At 46.2% G+C, this 17,791-nt stretch overlaps 1 protein-coding gene across 1 annotated transcript in view; it reads left to right on the top strand.

Moving 5' to 3' along the window:
• The first annotated feature begins 15,012 nt into the window (after positions 1 to 15,012).
• PDPN (podoplanin) overlaps positions 15,013 to 17,791 on the top strand; it is a 28,030-nt gene continuing 25,251 nt past the window's right edge. The window contains exons 1-2 of the mRNA XM_039228958.1: positions 15,013 to 15,080; positions 15,886 to 16,064. Coding sequence (XP_039084889.1) covers positions 15,013 to 15,080; positions 15,886 to 16,064 — 247 coding nt within the window. The remainder of the gene's footprint in view (positions 15,081 to 15,885; positions 16,065 to 17,791) is intronic.

Below are 17,791 nucleotides of genomic sequence, written 5' to 3' on the forward strand. Positions count from 1 at the left end.
ACTTTTTTGAGACAGAGAGAGACAGAGCATGAGCGGGGTAGGGGCAGAGAGAGAGAGGGAGACATAGAATCACCTGAAACAGGCTCCAGGCTCTGAGCTGTCAGCACAGAACCCAAAGCGGGGCTCGAACCTATGAACCGTGAGATCTGACCTGAGCCAAAGTCAGATACTTAACCGACTGAGCCACCCAGGCGCCCCACAAGCCTCTGGGTCTTGAGAAAAGCAAACCTAAATCCTCCCTGGAAGAAAATGCTCCTGGTTTAGGTTCTCAGGATCCCTACAGAAGATGTTCAACAAAATGTAAGCTCACAATAGCAAAACAAAACAAAACAAAACAAATACTCAAGGGAATAAGCTTCAGTGAGTAAGATCAGCAGAATTAACAAGATATTGATTTAGAATCATATGAATTTCTGACATTGCAATTGTAAGACACAAAATAAGAAGTATGAAATGTGTGTAGAAAAAAACGTCATTAAAAATGAACAAAGAGAGACCACAAAAATTGATTAGGCGGCTTGAAAAAGAACCCAGTAGAACTTTTAGAAATGAAAAATATAATCATTGAAATTTCAATGGATGTGGTAGGCAGCAGATTAGCAAAAGCATGGGTAAATTAAGAGATACATCTTAGGGGCTCCTGGGTGGTTCAGTCAGTTAAGCTCAGGTTATGATCTTGTGGTTTGTGGGTTCAAGCGCCATGACAGGCTCTAAAGCCTGGAGCCTCCTTCAGATTCTGTGTCTCCCTCTCTCTGTCCCTCTACCCCTCCATCATGCTCTGTCTCTCTCTCAAAAAATAAATAAACATTTTAAAAGGTTTAAAACAGAGATACATCTGAAAAAAGTGTCTGGGATGCCAAACACAGACAACGAGATGGAAAATATGAATGATAAGGAAGATGAATGAGAATGTATGATATACACCCAATTAAACTAGTTAATAAAGATAAAGAATTTAAAATAGTGCCTGGTACTTAGTATCTACAAAGCCGAAGTTTGGTTCTTTGAAAAGACTGATAAAAAATTTTTTTGTAAAACCTCTGACAAGATGAGCCAAGGAAAAAAGAGACTTGTCCAAATAAACAAGATCTGACATAGGAAAAGAAGTTGCAGATGTAATGGAGATTAAGAAGATAAATAAGTGTTATGTTAATTGGAAACTATAGATGGAAAAGACAAGTTAACAGAACATACAGTTTATTAAACTGACTAAAGAAGAAGTAGAAAATTTGAAGTCATATGATTATTGAGGATATAGAAGTTTGAATTAACAGTTAACAATTGGCTCAAAGATAATATACCAGTACTAGAGACATTTGTAAGTAAAGCCTACCAAACTTTCATTTTTTTTAAGTAAGCTCTATGCCCAACATGGGGCTTAGAACTCACAAACCCCAAGGTAGAGAGTCATGTGCCCTACTGGCTAAGCCAGCCAGGTTCCCCAAAGCCTACCAAACTTTCAAAGAACAGATTATTGGAGGAAGTATTTTCTAACTTATTCTAAAAGGCAAACAATACTTTTATAATAAGGTCAGAAAAGAATAATGCTAGAAAAGAAACTTATAGATCAATTTCACTCAGGAACATTAATGCAAAAACTGTAAACCAAGTATTACCAATCTCCCATCCAAGTACTAACCAGGCCCGACACTGCCTAGCTTCAGAGATCAGATGAGATCGGGTGCGTTCAGGGTGGTATGGCCGTAGACAAGTATTACCAATCTCAATCCAACAGTCCACAGGAAAGGTAAGGAAGACCAAATTTGGTGTGATATAAAAATACAAGGGTAGTTTAACATGAGAAGAATGCATAAACACAATATGTCACCTTAACACATTAAAAGATAGAATCATATCATCCAGCAGATGCACAAAGTCATTCGAAAAAGTAAAAACTTATTCATTATTAATAATAGAAGGGAGTTGGGGCACCTGGCTGGCTTGGTCGGTAGAGAGTGCAACTCTTGATTTCAGGGTTGTAAATTCGAGCCCCACGTTGGGCAGAGAGATTACTTTTTAAAAATCTTAAAATAAAATAATAGAGGTAATTGCCTATAGCAAGCATCATTCTAAATGGAGAAACATTAGAAGCATTCCCTTACATCAAGAACCAGACAAGAAAATCCACCAGTCCTGTTTCTTTTTTTTAATGTTTTTACTTATTTTTGAGAGACAGAGCACAAGCTGGGGAGGGGCAGAGAGAGGGGGAGACACAGAATTTGAAGCAGGTTGCAGGCTCTGAGACATCAGCACAGAGCCTGACGTGGGGCTTAAACCCATGAACTGAGAGGTTACGACCTGAGCCGAAGTTAGATGCTCACCTGACTGAGCCACCCAGGCACCCCTATGCCTGTTTCTATTTAACACTGTACTCGGGATACTAGTCCAGACAATGAGGCCAGAAGAGGAAACAAGTGCATGGGGTTAGAAAGCAGAAGTCTCAGAATTCCTAGATAATATGATTTTCTGCAAAGAGATAGCCCCCAAGATTTTCAGACCGGATTATTAGAATTAATAAAAGGGTTTAGCAAAGTGGCTGAAAATGAGATCAATATGCAAGATTCAAGTGTATCTTTATACATGAGCAGCATATAAAAACATAATTTTTAAAAAAGATGTTATTTAAGGGCACCTGGGCGGCTCTATTGGTTAAGCATCCAACTTCAGCTCAGGTCATGATCTTATGGTTTGAGGGTTCAAGCCCTGCATCAGGCTTTATGCTGACAGCTCAGAGCCTGGAGCCTGCTTCGGATTTTGTGTCTCCCTCTCTCTCTGCCCTTCCATTGTGCTCTCTCTCTCTCAAAAATAAATAAAACATTTAAAAAAAACCCTAAATACTGTACTTAGCTAGAACACAAAGATATCAGTTTCTCCAGATTGACCTGTAGTCAATGCAATTTCTTTTTTTTAATTTTTTAAAATATTTTATTTATTTCTAGGAGAGAGAGAGAGAGAGACAGTGTCAGCAGGGGAGGGTCAGAGAGAGAGGGAGTCACAGACTCTGAAACAGGCTCCAGGCTCTGAGCTGGCAGTCAGCACAGAGCCCGACGCGGGGAACGAACCCACCAACCGCGAGATCATGACCCAAGCCAAAGTCGGACGCTTAACCGACTAAGCCACCCAGGTGCCCCGAGTCAATGTAATTTCAATCATAATTCCAACAGTTTTGTTGGTTGATGTTTGTTTGTTTGTTTGTTTGTTGAGAAATTTAAGAAGTTGATTCCAAAATGTATATGAAAGAAGGGCAATGGGCTCAAAATAATCTGGAGCCTTTCTCAACTGAATTACTCCTTTGAACACAAAAAATGATTTTAGTAATTATTTTCTCAGTCCTCCTAAGGGTAGAAGCAACCATCCTAGATGCCTCAGGAAGATGTAATGGTTTACATACAATGACTGTTTTAAGGCATTCGGGTGAAGAAAGGCTGGCTGAAAGGTGAGGGAGGAGGAATTTACCTAATCCCTTATCAAGATTTATTATGAAGTTATAGTAATTCAGATCGTATGATATTTATGCCATTACAGACATTCTAATCATGAAACCGAATAGATTCTCAATTATTTGCAAACCTGATACACAAAGAGGAGTTACAGCAGTTTTGTGAGTCAAGGATGGATTAGACAATAAATCCTGAGATAACTGATTATCCATCTGGGGTGGGGGTGGGAGAACCCTTACCTCACACCGCCTACAAAATCAATTCCATGTGGATCAGCAGCATGAATGTGAGAGGCGAAAATCTGAAACTTCAGAAATATCAAAGAATATTTTTATGACCTTGGAATAAGGAAATATTTTTTAAATATAAGACTTAAAAGGAAAACTTGACACAGTGAGTTATGTTAAAATTAATCCTTTCTGTTCACCACATGACACCATAAAGAAAAAGTGACCCATGTATTGGGGAATATATTTGCACACTTATAAGCACAAAAGATTGATAGCATGGATACAATATATCCATATATCAAATTCCCATAAATCAATAAGAAAAAGGTGAACAACCTAAAAAAAATGGGCAAAAGATATGAGCAGGACTTTTACAGAAGAGAAAAGTATATGGTGGATAAACCTATAGAACAATAATCAGCCTCATTAGTAATCAGGTACTAATTTGCATATAGAACCCCAGTGAACTGTGCTATTTTAGATCTGCATTGTGCCAGAGTTAAGACCACAGACTCTAAAGCCAGAGTAGGTATTACCATGGTTCCTCCAAGCCTTGAGAAACCGACAACTTCTCCATGCCTCAGTTTCCTCTATGTAAAATGGAATGCTTGCCCAGTAAAACCTTGTTGGAAGTTGGCTCCCATCATCCACCCAGCCCTTGTTTTCATTCCACCAACCCCAAAATAATGCCACCTAATATCTTAAACCATTGTGTTTTTTGGACCTCATTTGTAGGATTATGGCAGACTTTTACTGTAGTACCCGACTGATAATATCGTGAAGATTGCACGAAAATTAGTATATGTAAAATACAGAATAGTGCCTGACACATGGTATTGTGTAAGAATTAGCTGTAGTATTAAAACGTCCGACATTAACAAGTGTTGGCAGAATGTGCCCTAATAGAAACTGACACAGCCTCCGGAGGGGAGGGGGTAAGGTGTCATTTAGAAGAAGGAATTACTCTGGAAAACAATGTAGCATTGCCTTGCAAAGTTAGTGTCAGTTCTTTCTGGCTGCTATAACAAAACAGCACACACTAAGTGGCTTATAAAAAATGGAAGTTTCTTTCTTGCAGTTCTGGAAGCTAAGAAGTCCAAGATCAAGGTGCAGGCAGGTTTAGTGTCGGGGATGAGAGAAAACCTGCTTCCTGGTTCATACATGGCTCTCTTCACTGTGTCCTCACATGGCCGAAGGGTCTTTTTTATAAGGGTGCTAATCCTACTCATGACCTAATCACCTCCCAAAGTCCCCACCTATAAATACTGTCACATTGGGGGAATAGGTATCAACATAAGAATTTGAGGAACACAAAAACATTAAGTCTATGGCAGTTAGATATGCATATGCATATGCACATTTTGGGCTTGACCTTCATCCTTGCTGAACCAGCTGGTGAAGTCATTGGTCCTGTCTATTCTTAAGCTGTGAGCTGGCATCTGCTATTACTGATTCCCAGCTCTGCTATTTGCTCTGATCTAAGGTCATTGCTCTCTGAGATATCCCTGTCCTGCCCAGGCTTAGGTCAGTACCTCTGGTCCTCTTAGCATTTCTCTTTCCTCATGTGTGTGGGGGGGGTGGATATAAGGACTTCCCACCGTGGGGAGCCAGCTCTGCCAGTTCAGGGTCACCTCTCTGGAACCTGTCTGGACACCTCCCTCCACCGTGCCACACTTCTTCATCCTTGCCATGTTGGACGGTTCTGGAGGCAAAACGTTGGCCCATGTGTTCTTTGGATGTACCCTCAACTTGTCTGGGATTTCGAGCTTCTTGCCATCACCCTGACCTTGAGCAGAGCCCTTAGGGACCCAGGGAGCATCTTTCACCCTTTCTCCTCCTTCTGAGCATCTTGACTCTTCCCTCTCAAGTCAGAAACATCCATCACGTCGTTCTAGCCTCCACTGTTTCTTTTTGTCCTCTCTCTGCATTGGTCTCCCAGAGCTCTCCCTCAGAGCCACGCATCTGGGCCAAGAGCCAGGATATGGAAGAAGCCAGGTCATAAAATCAAATTGTCATCACTCCTGATACCTGGATTCAGAATAGCCCAATCTGGGCCTGAAAACCCAATTTAAAAAAAAATTTTTTTAATGTTTATTTATTTTTGAGAGAGAGAGATAGGGTGTGAACAGGGGAAGGGCAGAGAAGCAGCACGGAGCCTGATGCGGGGCTTGAACTCACAAAGAGCAATATCATGACCTGAGCCGAAGTCAGACGCTCAACTGACTGAGCCACCTAGGCACCCCCAAACTCTAAAACCCAACTCTAAAACTAGACTTCACATTTCATGGAAATATCTATATGACAAAAAAGACACAAAGCTTTCCTATGGGCTTATGGGACTGTGCTTAAAGAAGACCATGCATCTGCCAACGTTTTGAGTTGTCAGCTTTTCGCCCTTACACGGGTTTTACATCCCATAGGCCATGCCTCACTGTGCGATGAAGGGTGATTAAGAGATTTTTCCTTCTATAGCAAAGTGGAAGAAAAACATGTCAGAGTCACAGAGGCAAAGAGAACACAAGTTAGCTGAGAATTTAAAAATTGATGTTTGGGGCGCCTGGGTGGCTCGGTCGGTTGAGCGTCCAGCTCTTGGTTTCAGCTCAGGTCATGATCTCGGGTTCGTGAGTTCCAGCCCCGCGTCGGGCTCTGTGCTGAGAGGTCAGAGCCTGGAGCCTGCTTTGGATTCCGTGTCTCCCTCTCTCTCTCTCACCCTCCCCCGCTCATGCTCTGTCTCTCTCAAAAATCAATAAATAAGAATTAAGAAGAAGAAGAAGAAGAAGAAGAAGTAGAAGGAGAAGAAGAAGAAGTAGAAGGAGAAGAAGGAGAAGAAGGAGAAGAAGGAGAAGAAGGAGAAGAAGGAGAAGAAGAAGAGGAAGAAGAAGAAGAAGAAGAAGAAGAAGAAGAAGAAGAAGAAGGAGAAGAAGAAGAAGAAGAAGTAGAAGGAGAAGAAGGAGAAGAAGAAGTAGAAGGAGAAGAAGGAGAAGAAGGAGAAGGAGAAGAAGGAGAAGAAGGAGAAGAAGGAGAAGAAGGAGAAGAAGGAGAAGAAGGAGAAGAAGGAGAAGAAGGAGAAGAAGGAGAAGAAGGAGAAGAAGGAGAAGAAGAAGAAGAAGAAGAAGAAGGAGAAGAAGAAGAAGAAGGAGAAGAAGAAGAAGAAGAAGAAGAAGAAGAAGAAGGAGAAGAAGAAGAAGAAGAAGAAGAAGAAGAAGAAGGAGAAGAAGAAGAAGAAGGAGAAGAAGAAGAAGAAGAAGAAGAAGAAGAAGAAGGGGAAAATTGATGTTCTTTAAACTTCCCTGTCGGTGTGTGTCACCTCAGGGAGTCAGCACTGCCTCCAGTGGTTTCCAATTAAATCCATCTAGTAACATCTCTCAGAAACCGTTCTGTGTCTCTCACGCACCTAGGGATGCCTGTAAACATGCCGCTCGGATGCAAGAGGGGAGTCCTGGCTCGATCCGAAGGCAGTTGAGGACAGGATGGGGGGCGGGGCCTCTGGATATTGGACTGCTGACATTAAAGCTGTTTTCTTCCAGCTTTATTAAGTTTTAAGCCCTTTCCTGTTTTCCTGTCATGGCCAAGCCCACCTCTTGGCAGACACTAACGTCTGAATTTTTTTTGAATTAGATTCCTGAATGGTGATGATTAAAACCGATTTGGGACCTCAACAAAAGATTCCAAAATACCAACAAAACCCAGACTGTTCCATAGGAATCGTACCCGGTGGAGGGACGCAGGGCTGGGGCTCATCCTCGGGCTCTCTTTCCTCATCTTTTGGGGAAGTGACCAGCAGCTCTGGGCAGGGAATTCCAGGACGGGACGGCATGACGTCCGTGGTGGGGGTTTACTGTCATTGCTCTCAGTGTGAGAGCAGGAGCGGGCAGAATGCAGGATGAGGTTGCTCAAGCCTTCAGCACGCAGCCACGCCTCGTAGGTCAGTGATCTCCCTGGCACACAGGGGCCTCATCGCCAAGCTTCAGTTTCCACTCAGGGAAACTGAGGGAGGGAAAGCCAAGGATCGATGCCTTCAAGGCCACCAGCCTTGAAGAGAACAGTAAGATAAACACCAGCCTCCCAGCCCTGTCCCTACTCGACTTCCCAGACTCTCACACTGAGACACATTCATTCAGATTGTTTTCCAAGCAGTGCTGAGTCTCCACAATGAAGGGCTCTCTGAACTCACCAATGAAAGGAGCTTTCTGTGTGTATCAGTCTAAATTGTAAAAAACAACAACAACAACAAAAAAAAAACAAAAACCACCGCCTTCTCTCCTCCCCGATGGTTGTCTGTCCATTAAAAACTCAGTGTTGATTAAAAGAAAGAAAGAAAGAAAGAAAACAACAAATAAAACAAAATATAAAATGAACAAAAAACTGACTGTGCTCCCAACCCATGAAAGTAATCAGTGACTCTCTCCTCCCGACCATCCAAAATACCTGAATTCAAAGCAACTGGCTCGATTCAGTCATTTTTTTTCTCTTTTTGGGAGGCTGGGGGCTGGGGGGAGGTTGTATGTAAATAAGCAACTTGTTGTGGGGAAAAAATGACCAGTGGCCTGAGTGAGTTCTTCTTGCATTTCTAAGGTGCCATGTGTACCGGGGAAGGGGACGTTCACACCCTTGGCCAGGTCTGAGTTCTCCATTCTCGCAGTGTCTGTGGGCCCCGTCCGTGCCCAGCGGAGGGGCCCAGGCTTCCCCAGGACGACAGGGCGCACAGAAGCCTGTTGATCCGCAGAGTTGAATGTTTTCCTTCTTGCTTCAAGCAAACGCCTGATGCTTTTACTAGACCGGTGAAAAGCAGAGCAATGCACCTCCTTCCTGGTTCCAAAACAGACCCAGCCCCCCGCCCTGGGCGGTGAAGAGTCAATCCTCCTGTACCGAAATGGGGGGCGGGTGGGGAGGGGTGGCCCGAGGGGGCTGATGGCTTGCCACGTCTGCGGTTAAGGACGGCCAGTGGCAAGCAAGGAAGATGTCACAGCAAGGGTGCTGCAAGAGAGTGCCCGCGCAGTGCTGTGCAGGGCCGGCCACCCGCGTCCCTGAACGTTTCCAGAATGAGTGAGTCCATGAGGGACAACAGTGAACGTGGCGGTGTGAATTGCGAGCAGTGCTTGACCAAACAGAATGATGAAATGGGCGAAATGTGTCTTTAGCACCCAGGGCTTCCTCCTGTCTGGAAAATCCCGAGAAGCCTGTCCCTTGGGCCCTGTATCAAAACCTGCTCTTGTTTTTTGTTGGTTTTTTTAAAAATGTTATTTATTTTTGAGAAAGAGAGGGAGGAGCAGAGAAAGGGAGACAGAGGATCCCAAGTGGGCTCCACGCTGATAGTAGAGAGCCCAGTGTGGAGCCAAACTCACAAATCACGCGATCATGACCTGAGTCGAAGTCAGACGCTTAACCGATGAGCCACCCGGGGGCCCCTTTGCTCTTAGTTTTGTTCTTGGAGTTAGCCTGGCCTGTGGTGTATCACCTGCCACTGACTGAGTCTCTGGGGTGAGCCTGGACCCGGTGTGTGCATGTGGGGGGAGGAGGTATTCTGAATGGAGAGCAGGTCAGATAAAATCTCAAGCTTTCCTGTGACAAATATTTATAAAGTGCAAACCACAGGCAAAGGCTACAAAGATGAATGTATTAGTCAGCTCCTGGCTTCGGGAGCTCACGACATTCTCACTGGGGCAGGGGGGCACCATAACTTAGAAGACATTGGGCTCAATCCTTTAACTACATCAGGATGGGGTGAGGTGGCCAGAAAGCTGGGAGGAGGTCCAGCCAGGCAGAGGGACAGGGCAGGGGTCTTCAAACTGGGGACACACACAGACTTCCCCGGGGTCATACCAGCAAGGGAGCAATTTCTTAAATCCTCAGCACCCACAAATTTTCCTATAAAACCACAGGGAGAGATAAACCAGCGTCTTCACAAACAACCCCTCTCCCATTTACAAAAGGCAGCTCCGTCCGCACACCTAAGTCTTACTGTGGAGCATTTTCTGGGGCGAAAAAAATTTCTTTGGCCCGGGTGCCAGTGTATATACACTGGCTTTCCCTGGTTTGCACATGTCCTTTGAAGGGTGGAGCGGGATACCCGTGTTGGGATGTTCTGAATTCAGCATCAGAAGGCCTTTCCAGGGATCAAAGTTAACACTCAACTGCACTGAGGACCGCCATTCTGCCTCCTCCTTGATGCACTGAGAAAACACGGGTCACTTCTGCAGCCCTCCAGCTACAATGTACACCTGACTACAATCGCGGGAAGAGATCAGATGAACCCAGACTGAAGGACATGTTAAAAGGTAACTAGCCTGTCCTCTTCAAAAAGCATTGAGCTCAAGAAAGACAAAGAACGGCAGTGTTCTGGCGTCTTCGGAAGACATGACAGCCAAGTGCGATGACCTGTGTGGCCTTGGATGGATTTGATTCCGGGAGAAAAAAACCCCACACACCTATAAAGGGTGTTAGTGGGACAGTTGTTAAAATTTGAATATGGATTGAGGATTAGATAACAGTATTGTATTCATATTAAATTTTGTGATTTTGCTAATCCTGCTGCAGCTCTGGAGAGAATGTCTTTGTCTTTGGGGAATTCACACCCAGGTGTTCAGGGCTAGAGGGCAGAATCTCCATTCCTCTCAAGCGATGCAGAACAAAACCAATATTCAAATGTTTTCAATACAGAGATAACAATGAAGCAAATAGGACAAAATGTAAACCAAGTGGTTGAAATTATGTCTAAAAAAGTTGCAGACAAACACACAAAGAAGGGGCACCTGGGTGGCTCAGTCATTTAAGCGTCTGACTTCGGCTCAGGTCATGATCTAAGTCGTGGGTTTGAGCCCCGCGTCGGGCTCTGTGCTGACAGCTCAGAGCCTGGAGCCTGTTTCAGATTCTGTGTCTCCTTCTCTCTCTGCCCCTCCCCCACTCATGCTGTATCTATTTCTGATAAATAAACTTAAGAAAATTAAAAGAATCAACAAAGAAATCTGGACATAGGATAACTTCTCTGTTTTCCACATTTTCTTTGATGAATTCATATTTTTATAGTTAATAATTATAATTATAATATTATAATTATATATTATACTCCCTACATAGACAGTATACTCTATTATCTATATAATTATGTTCTACTGACTGGCTGGCTCAGTCAGTAGAGCACGTGATTCTTGATCTCAGGGACGTAAGTTCAAGCCCCCGTTGGACGTAGAGTTTACATAATACATACATACAATAAAAAGATAATTAATAAAAAAAAGAATATCTATTAGTGATGCTGATTCTTTTAAGTGTAACTGGCAAGTTTTCTGGATCTGCTATCAAAAACTGTCAAAGTGAATGGATTAAAATTCATAGATAAGATTTTTATATAATTTTTTTCATGTCGGTACTTATTCAGTTCACATCATCAAAACATATCATGAGTATTTTTTCCAATTACAGTCAGTCTTCACCTTATTTCTTTTTATGAAGTGTTTAGTATATTCTACATCCCACGAAACAGATACTTTTTTAATTCTGTGGTTAAAAATGATTGGTAAATTGGGGCATCTGGGTGGCTTAGTCAGTTGAATTTGGCTCAGGTCATGATCTCACAGTTGGTAGGATGGAGCCCTGGATTGGGCTGTGCTGACAACGTGGTTGGGGCTCTATCTCTCTCTGTCTCTCTCTGCCCCTCCTCTGCTCATACTCACTCACTCTCTCTCTCTCAAAAATAAATAATAAACATTTAAAAAATGATTGGTACCTAGTTTCTCAAAATTCTTTTTGGGAGTCCATAAGCAAAATTGTGTGCACCCCACTGACATGAGGCATGAGTTTGATTCTGACAAGAGGGAGAGGCAGTCAGCACGGGGAGCCCCGGGGAGCGCAGGGTGATTGGTGCTCTGGCAAACAGAAGCTCAAGCCAGCTCCCCATCATTGGTGGAATGGCAGGATCCAGCCTCCAGGTAGGGTCCAGTGCAAAACGCTAGTTCCTGGGCAGAAGTGGGGAGATAATCTGACTTCCCAGAGGGGCCCTCGGGGCCCAGGGAGCTGGACAGGGATCCAGGAGAGCTTTTAGGAATAAGGCCCAAAGTGAGGGTTGGACTTAACAGAGAACACACTGATGCCAGGCCCTCAGGTCCTGGCCCTGGTCCAGCTAGGTGTCCTATGGTGGAAAGGAACCAGTTCCATTGGGCCCATGTCAAAAACCTCTGATGTAGGGGCTGGCTGAGTGTTCAGGTGGGTACGGGTGGGCACGGCGGGCTCAAGAGGCTGAGAACCAGGCAGGGCCTGGCAGAAACAGCCATCACCGCAATCAAAGCAGTTACACTCCTGGCTGTGCCTAGAACCTTCCAAAGTAAGAATAACATGTCCATTTTAAAGGAGTAGAAACTGAGCCGTGTGCTGCCTGAGGCCACCGTGGAGCTGAATTTTGACTCTAAAACATTGAGGCTCTTTCCAGCAAACCAGGTTGCTTTGCGTTCCTTCAGTCCCACACCGCTCGCCATCGGCCATCCTCGCAGCACCCCCCCCCCCCCCCCCCCCGCCCGGCCTCATCCCCTTCCTGCTAAACACATCTTGGACGCAGCTCAGACACCTAAGTGCATGATTTATTCCTGAGTCACAGAGGTGCTTTAACATCAGCTACCATTCGAGGCGGTATCCCGGCCCTGGAGCAGTGCGCGTTGAGAAGCAAGAGGCCGGAGAGGTCTTCCTAGGCCTGCGCATGAGCCTTAGAGAACGCAGGGGGCAGGGGACACCCTGGCATCCACTCTCCAGCATCCCTAATGCTGCAGGGTGTGGTGGTGGGTGCTCTGACCCTCCATCTTCTCCTTCTGCAGTGTCATCCCCCACCCTCGGGGGGAGGGGGCTTTCTGATCCATAAAAGCAAGGTATAGACCTCCCCTTCTAGAGCCTGAAGCAAGACGCAGCACTATCTAGGGGCTCAAGTCCTGTAATAGAGGGATGGCCGTTCCCCACTCATTTTGGAAGTCCCTAGACTATTTGCGTTATCTCTAAACCTGCGGTTCTCAAAGTGGGGCCCCAGGTCCGGCAGTGTCGCCTGGGAATTTGTTAGAAATGCAAATTATTGGGACCCACTCTTGCTCGACCTACAATCAGAAATTCAGGAGTGGGGCCCAGATCAGTGACTTAGCTTTTAATTTTCTTTTTTACGTAAGCTCTACATCCAGTGTAGAGCTCGAACTCAGGACCCCGAGATCAAGAGTCGCACACTCTACCAATCTACCGACTGAACCAGCCAGGAGCCACTCGGTGTCTTTTTTTTTTTTTTTTTTAATTTTTTTTAACGCTTATTTAGTTTTGAAAGAGACAGACAGACAGAGGATAAGTGGGGGAGGGGCAGAGAGAGAGGGAGACACAGAACCTGAAGCAAGCTCCAGGCTCTGAGCTGTCAGCACAGAGCCCAACACAGGGGTCGAACTCAAGAACCATGAGACCGTGACCTGAGCCGAAGTCGGCCACTTAACCAACTGAGCCACCCAGGTGCCCAACACCTAGATGTCTTAATTTTAACCAGCCAGTCCTCCTGTAAATCTGATGCACACTTGATTTGGAAACCCCTTTGGAAACATATTCCTTATATACAAAATGGATATTATCAGTGTTCTCAACCCAAGGGTTATTTTGAAGATAAATGACACAGTGCTAGGGTTCTCAATGAACAGAGTAAATGTCACTGTTATCTTACTAGTCACTGTTTTTGGAGCACAGGCAATTTCAGAGACTGGAGGAATCTTCTGGCATGTACTCTACTTGTTTCCTTCTTCCCCTCATCTGGGCTGGTCTCAGGCTGCCAAATCCATTAAGCTACACAGCAGCTTCTTAGCCTAACCTCGAGTCACTCAGGTGAACCCTGGCTCCTACCCATATGCCTGTGACAGCATCTCCTCTCTTGCCTCTGCTGTCTGCATTGTTGAGGAAGGCCCCTCACTGGCTTCCCTAGCCCACTCTTCCCAGTTACTCAAACCAACAGCACCTAGACCACATCCGTAGACTCCCCTGGTCCTGCCCCTCTCCCCCTCCCCAGGATGACCTCCAACAGAATGCAACTCTCTATTACCTCCCCCTCTTCTGTCATCCATCAGAAGGCCAGGTGATCAGCCTTGTAGATTCTAGACACATCCTTGAAGAGAAGGGGGCAGAGGGGGAGAGGGGCATCTCCTTGAATAGGAACCAAGCCCCAGCACCCTTCCAAACGAGTTGCATTTAACCCATTCCTTCCCACCCAGGCTTCATTTCACCTGTGTTACCAAATGAAGATGGCTCCTTCCTCCCTCCCTCCCTCCCTCCCTCCCTTCCTCCCTCCCTCCCTTTCTTCCTTCCTTCCCTTCTTTTTTTCTTTCTTTCTTTGAGTGGATTTGCACCTTTTCTCCATCTAACAGGCTCAGCAGATAATACATGTATCATTCAGTCTATGATTCAACATTCCTGATAACGCAGTAATAATAATCTATTAACAAGATAGGAGAGGCAGTCGGATTATCTTCTCTATCCCTTTTATCTTTACCTTTCAACCCCTTGACCCAGGGTCCCTTTCCTTTCTTTAGGTCAGGTTTCAGCTCCTATCTTGTAGCCCCAGGATAAGACCTTATCTAGATCTTTAGAAATGTGGACTCTCCCCCTCCCCAGACCCTCAGAAGCTCACCTGCATTTAACAGTACTGCCGTGTTTTACACTGTTTGAGAAGCGAGGCCTCTGGACAAAGTTCTGCACTAACTTACCAAGTGAATTCCCAAAGGGTCTGATTTAAGGGGTTGGGGGTGGAGCCCAGGAATCTGAGCTTTTAAAGCAAGCCCCCCACCTTGCGATTCTTACGACAAAATAAACTTGGAATCAGGGTCTGGGATGAGGACCTAAAAATAAACAACCTTCATACCAGTCAGGAGCTTTGGGGCACTCGTCTGTAGGTTCTTTGGGCTGAATATAATTTGTGACATCTGGGAATGGGCAGAGGTCACCTCTCCATCTCTTCTTAAAACATTTTCTTTTTTGGGAGCGCCTGGGTAGCTCAGTCGGTTAAGGGTCCAAATTTGGCTCAGGTCATGATCTCACAGTTTGTGGGTTCAAGCCCTGCTTTGGGCTCTGTGCTGACAGCTCAGAGCCTGGCCCCTGTTTCGGATTCTGTGTCTCCCTCTCTCTGACCCTCCCCTTTTCACGCTGTCTCTCCCTCTCAGAAATAAATAAAACATTAAAAAAAAAAGTTTAAAAAATTTTTTCTTTTTTAAAAATTCCAACAGTTCAGAAAGAAAAAAAGTAACACACATGCGCACACACGCAAATACACACAAGTTTGCCTATTGCTAACATCCAGTACCTGAGATCAGGGCAAGATTGCTTAAACCACTCAAGTGGGGATTATGAGTCCAAATTCCAAGATTGAGAGGGATGAGTGTCAGCTAGAAGTAGACACAGATTTGGTGACCCAGTGAGTCCTTCGACATTCCATGGCTACGACACCTCAGTCACGGCGCACGACCGTCCCTCTGTCTATCTGTCCGACACCACAGCACTACGTCCAAAGTGAGGAGAAGCAGATCTCAAACTCAGCCTTTTTTCTAAAACTTCCGGATCCAGGGAGTCCCCCAGGATCCCCACCATCTCCCTCAGGCAGCCAGACACCCAGAGCCGCCTGCTTGGGGGGGCTCCCCAGACAAGGGCACAATTTACCAGCCTGATCCGCCTCCGGCCCACCCAGATGAGGACAGCCAGTTTTTTAAAAAGCCATCAAATTCAATATTTGCCAGAACAATCCCATGCTTGGATCTAAAATTACTGGCCACACAAGGAAGAGTTTACTTCTCCTAACAAGAAAAACGTAGGCTTGTGCCTTACTCTTAAAAAAAAAAAAAAAATAATAATAATAAAATAAAATATTAAAAAAATAAGTTGCTTACTGCATGAGTCCCCTTTCCCTCCCGTTGGGGCTCCGGGGGCCGAAGCTGGCCCTGGCAGCCCCCTGCAGCTGCAGCCCTGTAACTTTAAACCTGGCCTGAGGTCATCGCTTTCCCGCTAGCCAAACAGAGGCAGAGGGCGGTCCTAGGGAGCCCTGGACTGGGACCACCTTAGGGCCAGCTGCTCCCCGCCCCTCCTCGGGAGAGACAGATAAATGCTGACTCCACTGTCGCTCTCTCTCGCAAAGTTTCCAACTGCAAAGTTTGCTCCCTGCTGCTGTGGGGGAAGGAAGCTTGGGGACCCCTCCCGCCCCGAGGCTTTCGCTCCCCGCCTTCCAGCCCCTACTCTCTGGCTCCACTGGGCGAGGGCCTCTGGCTGCAGAGCTTTTTAATCTTCCCCTGGCACAGACACCAGCTGCTCGGCCCCAAAGAGGACCAGTCAACCAAGAAGATGTGGAAGGTGCCAGTTCTGCTCTTGGTTTTGGGAAGCCCGTGGCTCTGGGTCCCGGCAGAAGGAGGTAAGCAAGACCCAGCGGAACGGCTCCAGGCAGGGTGGGGATAAGTGCGAGCTGGGACTTGCTGGAATGCCTGGGCCTGGTATTTGAAGTTGCCCAGGAGAGGAGAGGGGGGCTGGGAGTGCGTGTGTGCCCCTGAGTCTAGAAGACCCAGAGAAGGAGACACAGTGGCTTAGCTGGTGCCGGGCCCCAAAGCAGTGGCTGAGCAGGGTGCAAGGAGCCCCCGCATCCACAGGCAGCAGGGGTGGGGAGCAGAGAGGGAGGTCCTTGCAGGGCAGCTCAGCTGCCCTCAGCTCATGAGACCTAGGGTAGAAGGAGAGAAGCAAGGAGCCCTCCACTGGCTGGCGGGGCTCTCCTGTGAGGCTGTGCGTGGGAGGAATGCACATGGCTTCAGAGAAGTTGGCCCCGTGTATCAGGAGGGCCATTCAGCACTACTGGGGTGGGGACGACTCCCCTGTGCAGCGATGGTCTCCCTCTGGAGACAGCCAGGCCTTACACCCTGTGCGCAACGTGTTGGACACCCTGGGGACCCCATCAGTGAGACTGTCTGGAAGAGGCCTCAGTTATCTTCCGCGGAGAGGATCATGCTCGTAACAGGACTGAGCGTGTAGCAGGACTGGGGTGAGGGCTCCTGAGTATCGTGACGCAGTGTTGTGAGCCTTGAGGTATAAGTTGGTTTGGGGTCATGTGTTGAACTTGGCCAAAGTCAACGACTGAGTGAGTGTTGGTGTCTCCTTGGACTTTAACTGCATTAGATCTGCCGGTGGGGGCTCCACCTGCCCCGTCAGCTCTGCCTCCCCCTCCCCTTTCCCTCTTCTGACTCCCCCATCCCCTTCTCACCTTGCCTCTTTCTGCCTGGTGTGCGCTGGGGGGTGGGGGGTGACGTCCATGTCCATCTGTCTACATTTGATTTTTCTTGGGTTTTTGTTTCTATCTGTTTCCCAAGTAGAATATAAGCGCTAGAGAACAGAGCTCTGCCCTAGTCTCTCTCGATCGATCCCCAGGGCCAAAACAATATCCGGCATGTAGTAGCTGTTCACTAAATATTGGCTGGAGGAACTGTAAGCTAACTAGTGATCTTTGGTGTTGGAAGTTGCTGGAAGGTAAACTCTTGTATTTTCCAAATGGAGGATAGAGGAAGGTCTCATATGAGGAAAATCCTTCTGGGAGGGAGTGGCTTGTGGGAGGGGTGGACCTCACCTAGGCATCTATAATTCCACGCGAAGACAATAATACCCAGCCCTGGGGAAATTATACAGGGTGTATGACTCCCTGCCAGGCCGTCTGCTTCAGAGAGACTTGAGCAACTGTCTTTACAGGGCCGAGGGCTATTCGTGGCAGGTCCTATCTTTGGAACTTCTCTTTCCACTGGAGCATACACAGCTCTGCCCTTTGCTTACATTTCCCTTCTGGCGAGACAGTGTGCAAAGGACACCATTTTGTGCTCCCCGGGGCAAGGTGTGGGACAGCCCCAAACTGAGCCGCATCCCAATTTAGCTAAGGAAAGGCAACAGCCCGGCAGCATCCTCTGTTTCCTCCTAGGAAAGGGTTGGCTGTAATTATCCTGAAGCCAGTTTTTGAATGTCAGATGTACTCTAAGGGGAGTGGTTTGCCAGAGGGGTGAACATGACCTAGGCATCTATAAACTTTGTCTGAAAAAACAAAAAGCAAAAAACAAAACAAAAACAAAAAGAAAAAGAAAACAAAAAAACCAGCAGCACAGTTGGTAC

Source organism: Hyaena hyaena, unplaced genomic scaffold (genome assembly GCF_003009895.1).
Source record: "Hyaena hyaena isolate Hyena2069 unplaced genomic scaffold, ASM300989v1 scaffold_35, whole genome shotgun sequence".
Lineage (NCBI taxonomy): Eukaryota > Metazoa > Chordata > Mammalia > Carnivora > Hyaenidae > Hyaena > Hyaena hyaena.